Below are 6,085 nucleotides of genomic sequence, written 5' to 3' on the forward strand. Positions count from 1 at the left end.
CTGAGTGTACACTTACAGTGTTAGTTACAGTGTCAGGGTTCTCAGACCAGTTCAGGGACAATCTGAAACATGTGTGAAACATCCCTGGAGTCACATCTGAATTATATTAACATTTTTGGTTTGTTTGTGTTATATGTGTTATGATACAATACTACGAAGTGATTTTCTACTTTGAGCTGATGGCATTCGAGGGCTTTTCCTTGCATTACACCCTACCCCATTATTCTGCTTCAAAAGGAAATTCATCAAACAAGTGGAGTAAAATCTCATCAGAACATGGTTTCCAGATAACTGCTGCCCTACTAAGGCTGAGTTTTCAAACTTTTTTTCTTTAAACTGATGTGAAAGGGATTTTTTTTTCTAATAAATGCCATAACCTCTCACAGTGAAAGCATAAAAAAATCTCCACTGTAATATGTCACTATTTACATTAATTTGTGAAATCTGATTGGCAATCATAAATGATGTGACAATGTAATATTTTATTGGCATATACACAGTTTTTACACCAGAAACTTGAGGAAGTTTTTGAAATATTTCAACTTCAGTGATGACCATGGACCTCAGGAAGATCTGGAACAACTTCGCCTGTCTCCAGAATGGTGTCACCCTAAAGACAAAATCATGTGCAAAAACATTAAAATGACTCTTTTACTCCATCAAGACATCTCAGAAAGCAGGCTTCTGTCTCAGACAGAGGTCTGTTTCCATGGGATCAAACTGTGGGACAATCAGATCTAGCTTTGGCTGTCAAAGAAAGCTCATAGAAAATTATTATTAAATAAACAGTGGTATAGCATTAGAATTAATAGATGAGTCATACTTACTGGGAATAGCTTAGGTTTCAATGACACAATGCCATATGGTCTTTGCTGTAGGGGACAATGACAGTGTAATTGAGTAAGGCTACTGATCAGTCCATTTGTAAACCAAAGAATTGAGTAATGTATGGTGAACATGGAATAAAGATGATGCTGCCTATCCATCATTCTGAGATACTTTAAGGTGTGCACTGAATTCTGTATCATGGTTCTCTTATCCATTTCCTGTAATTATTCATGAACATACCTGTGCAAGTACCTAAGAAAAATGCTCAATAAGGGAATGCACATCAATAATGAAAAGTATAGCCATTCAGTGGCTATTCAGACACACAGGCACAACTGAGGCTCTAACTGTAACACTCACAACTTCCAAGAGTCCTGCTTGTTAAATAATACAACTCTGTTCAACAGACATGCACCACACACGTAACATGTGACAGGTGTCTATTCTGTAAACTCCTTAATTGTTTACCACCCTGGCCATTATATTGTGCAATATAACATCACGAATAGTGTTATAAATTGCTAAACATCTCTGTTAACTTACAGCAACATGGTACTTCACGTAGTAGTGCACAATCCAAGCAGGTATCAACAGCCGTGTTAATGTGAAAACTCCACCTCTATATGCTTTGTAGGTCTGTAACAAAATGATAGAAACAGAGAGAAGTATGCAACGAATCATTGTGTCCATCTTGATTGCCACAAACAGAGAATACACACTTTAACCAAGAACTTGTTTTCTCACTCTGAGTAAGATATTGAAGCGTGTTAAACATTTAACTGTAGACTATTAACCTGTATTTAAAAAAAAAAAAGATTAAATTGGAATAAAGTAGGTGTTGCTTTGTGGACTTGGGTACATGCTGAAACATAAAGTGGCCCCAAGCAACTCATAGACATCTCAAATGTACAATTAAGTACTGCGGTAATGTTAGTGGAACAAATGACCATCTGTAGAAGGATAATGAAAAGCAGATATTTTGACTTGTTATAGTGGGAAAAGTACAGGTGTTAGTAATGACGTTAACCTTGGTTCCAGTCTACTCAAGGATCTCAGTAAGCCATCATAGTGTGACACTGAACCACTGAACAAGCTGCAAAAACATCATTCATTTTGTAATTAACACCTGTGAGTTTCCTACTGTCACATGTCAAAATATCTGCTTTTTAGCATTCTTTAAAATTTAACTTTGATTGTGTCTATTACAGAATATAAACGCAGGAAGGTTTTGGCACCAAATTATAATCCTGAATTGACTTTTTTTTTACTTTTCTATACTTGTACTGACTTGATAAGGTCATCATACGGTTTCCCCGTACAAAAAACATCTAACGAGAAAGACACTGAAAAAGGCAACAGGTATGTTATAGCAGCTGCCTCAGCCCTGTTCAGTGCTTTTCACTGTTTCTTACTTTGCATGCAAAACAATGTCAAACTTCAGCAGATGTATGTGCCTTATCTAATATGCACAGTAACTGCAGAATATACTGTTAAGACCCATTTCCATCGTAAACGGTCAAAATAATCGACCTTATCTAAACACGCGCTATTATTTTGAAAGAGGGCTTCATGTCAATTTCAAGTGTCTTTATACACACATAAACACACACATAAACACACACACACTTGTAAAGTGGAAAAAAAAAGTTCAAATGAGACGTTTCGGCGCGCGACAATATAAATATGCTAACGTTAGTTAGCACTCGTCACACTACGAAAACCGTTCAGTTTGTCTCCTAAAATTTCGCATGTAAACTGCTATCACAGGTGGATGTTTTGCTGGCTAGCGTTAGCTGTTTATGAGGACTCACGTAAAGCCTCCACAGGCTCTTGGGCTCCAAAAAGCCAGCCCAGAATCTGGCGACGGCGCCGGGAGGTTTGGCTTGTACGACGGGCTCCCTCGGGCTGAGCTCCTGGTCCTTCAGCCACTGCTTACGGAGCTTGGAAATTTGCTCGAAACGGAGCTTCTCGTCTGGTGTGTACCCAGACATTGCTTATTTCTCGATGTTCAACCTCAAAAGACCTACAATGACACCATGGAGGACACTTCCTTTTGCTGTCAAGTGAAGAAGAAGAACAGGAAACGTGATCCTGATTGAACAGCTCGACTAACTGTTGTGCGACACCAACAGGACTGGAAGATGTGCTACATGAGATGTATTTACTGCTCCTGTTATGCCGTCAGTGGTGTGCCGTCAGGGCAGGCGAGGCAAGAAGTAATTAACTAGATAAAGCTAAAATTGTACGATACCGAGGTGGAACAGCCTTCTTTACATCTCTGAACAGCTATGGTTCTGTCCCATAAAGGATCTGAATTTGCCTGTATGCATTCATCTTGTATTATGTGCTGCCCTCTTGTGGCCGTAATAGGCTATTGTCTGTTGGAGCAAGGTTGGCCATCATATCATTTTTGACATTTACGTGGGCGTGATCGTGTTCCGTTAACAAAAACTGGAGCCAGCGCTCGTCAAGCAAGTGGACAGAAGAGCATTTGGGTTTTCGGTTTTTCTCTGGACGTTTGCGCATGCGTATTATGGATTATCCGGGGATCTTTGATGGGTGACTGGCTGTAACCCAATAAGCAAACTTTGGATGTGTGTTTTTGTCAAACTGCCCTTGACTCAGCTTCCACCGATCTAAGATCAGTTCTAATATTGCACGCATTATTATACACATGCGCAGGTGCGTGTGGAAACTGTGCACTAGATTACTAAGAGTTAAGAGACAGCAATGGCAAAGAAACGTGATTTATCATTTCAGATCGGTATAAGTTGTCTTACTGTGACGACGACAGGTTAGAGTACACTTTGTTTACTTGTTGTTTTATTAGCGCATTCTGCAACGAAAGCACAGACGTATTCAATTTACATATATACAGTTACCCATGTATCATGACACCCAAGCCTGTTAATTTTGTTGTTTTTAAGTTCTTATTTTAACGTATTTTCCTTTCTGTTAATGAAGGTGGAGGGTCCCCTGCGCCCACCACTACAAATGGATGCAGGGGACCTGTAAAGTTCACTGCTGTCCACAAGTCATTTTACTTTTTAAATTTTATTTATTTATTTATTTATTTTATTTTTTTTTGGGGGGGGGGGGGGTTAACCCTTAACCACTGCAGATGGGTGCAGGAAACCTGTAAGGTCCACTGCTGTCCACAGTTTTTTTTTTGGGGGGGGTAGTGAAAGGGGGTTTAACCTTTATTAAATTTTTTGGCGCCTGTGATGGGCCGTTTTCACACTCAGCGATCTATCTGCAGTGGTGGGCGCAGGGGACCTGCAAAGTCAATTGTTTGCAGGTCCCCTGCGCCCACCACTGCAGATGTCCACAGTTGTTTTTTTTTTTTGTTTTTTGTTTTTTGTTTTTTTTTTGGGGGGGGGGGGTGGTCGCAGTGAAAGGGGGTTTAGCCTTTATTAAATTTTTTGGAGCCTGTGAGGGGCTCTTTGCCTGCACCCGTTTTACACACTAAGCAGACCTTTAAGTCCCCTGCGCCAACCATTGCAGATGGGTGCAAGGGACCTGCAAAGTCTATTGACTGCAGATGGGTGCAGGGGACCTGCAAAGTCCCCTGCACCCATCTGCAGACAGCAGTGGACCTTGCAGGCCCCCTGCGCCCACCACTGCAGATAGGCGCGGGGGACCTGCTGAGTGCAGGCAAAAGTGGAGGTCAACAGTGCAGGTCCGCTGTATTTATAAGGTCTGTGAGGGACGCCCACATAGCCTTCATGACGCACATCGTAGGTGACCTAATCACTGCTAATGAGGTCATTGGTTGTGTGGCGTCATACTACATCAATGGCGTCATCAGCCACTGATGTAGATGATGTCATGCCTGTAGATGATGTAGATGATGTCATGCCTGCAGGTGATCAGTGAGGTCCTTAGAGAAACCAAGGCCTCTGTAACCCCTACCATTTTCGTGCAGGTTCAGCCCAACACCTAGTTATTAGCATTTATGAACGTAGAGCCCTACGTATCTGTACCTTGATTTTTATTTTATTTTTACTTTTTTGCCTTTTTTTCTTTATTTATTTTCAACTTCTATAAATAAATAAATAAAGTCGCAACATATCTATTCGTCAAAAAGGGGTTTACTTTGAAATGTTGACTGGAAGTGGTGCCATTGTAAAACAGTCCAACGTATTCAATTTACATATATACAGTTACCCATGTATCATGACACCCAAGCCTGTTAATTTTGTTGTTTTTTAGTTCTTATTTTAACGTATTTTCCTTTCTGTTAATGAAGGTGGAGGGTCCCCTGCGCCCACCACTGCAAATGGGTGCAGGGGACCTGTAAAGTTCACTGCTGTCCACAGGTCATTTTACTTTTTCAATTTTATTTATTTATTTATTTATTTTTGGGGGGGGGGGGGTAGTGAAAGGGGGTTTAACCTTTATTACATTTTTTGGCGCCTTTGATGGGCCGTGCGCCTTTGGCACTGTGCCCAGTTTGCGCACTCGGCGGACCTGTAAAGTCCACGGCTGTCTGCAGTGGTGGGTGCACATCAGCATACCCTGCGCCCACCACTGCAGATGGGTGCAGGGGACCTGTAAGGTCTAACCTATATTTTTTGGAGGGGACCTTTGCCTGCACCCATTTTACACACTAAGCAGACCTTTAAAGTCTATTGACTGCAGATGGGTGCAGGGGACTTTGCAGGTCCCCTGCACCCATCTGCAGACAGCAGTGGACCTTGCAGGCCCCCTGCGCCCACCACTGCAGATAGGCGCAGGGGACCTGCTGAGTGCAGGCAAAGTGGAGGTCCACAGTGCAGGTCCACTGTATTTATAAGGTCTGTGAGGGACGCCCACATAGCCTTCATGACGCACATCGTAGGTGACCTAATCATCGCTAATGAGGTCAGTGGCTGTGTTGCGTCATACTACATCAATGGCGTCATCAGCCACTGATGTAGATGATGTCATTTCAGGTGATCAGTGAGGTCCTTAGAGAAACCAAGGCCTCTGTAACCCCAACCATTTTCATGCAGGTTCAGCCCAACACCTAGTTAATAACATTTATGAACGTAGAGACCTACGTATCGGTACGTATCGGTACGGTTATTTATTTATTTATTTATTTATTTATTTATTTATTTATTTTACCTTTATTTATTTATTTTACCTTTTTTTTTTCTTTTTTGCCTTATTTTATTTATTTTTAACTTTTATAAATAAGTAAATAAAGTCGCAAAACATCTAATCGTCAAAAAGGGTTTTACTTTGAAATGTTGACTGGAAGTGGTGCCATTGT

At 41.3% G+C, this 6,085-nt stretch overlaps 1 protein-coding gene across 1 annotated transcript; it reads right to left on the reverse strand.

The window, feature by feature from the left end:
• Positions 1-462: 462 nt before the first annotated feature.
• On the reverse strand, positions 463-2,908 carry ndufb6 (NADH:ubiquinone oxidoreductase subunit B). The gene is made up of 4 exons (XM_041036233.1): positions 2,640-2,908; positions 1,372-1,464; positions 828-872; positions 463-610 (listed from the first exon to the last, which is right to left on the reverse strand). Exons 1-4 carry the CDS (start codon positions 2,817-2,819, stop codon positions 545-547), a joined length of 384 nt encoding a protein of 127 aa, XP_040892167.1. The 5' UTR covers positions 2,820-2,908; the 3' UTR covers positions 463-544.
• Positions 2,909-6,085: the final 3,177 nt, after the last annotated feature.

The sequence above is a fragment of the Toxotes jaculatrix genome, chromosome 4, assembly GCF_017976425.1.
Source record: "Toxotes jaculatrix isolate fToxJac2 chromosome 4, fToxJac2.pri, whole genome shotgun sequence".
In the NCBI taxonomy this organism is placed as follows: domain Eukaryota; kingdom Metazoa; phylum Chordata; class Actinopteri; family Toxotidae; genus Toxotes; species Toxotes jaculatrix.

Coding starts and splice junctions, on each gene's coding strand:
- ndufb6 (XM_041036233.1), bottom strand. CDS start 2,819: ATGTCTGGGTACACACCAGACGAGAAGCTCCGTTTCGAGCAAATTTCC. Junction 1,465..2,639: donor AGAGCCTGTGGAGGCTTTAC/GTGAGTCCTCAT, acceptor ATTTTGTTACAG/ACCTACAAAGCATATAGAGG. Junction 611..827: donor TGAAACCTAAGCTATTCCCA/GTAAGTATGACT, acceptor TTTTGTCTTTAG/GGTGACACCATTCTGGAGAC.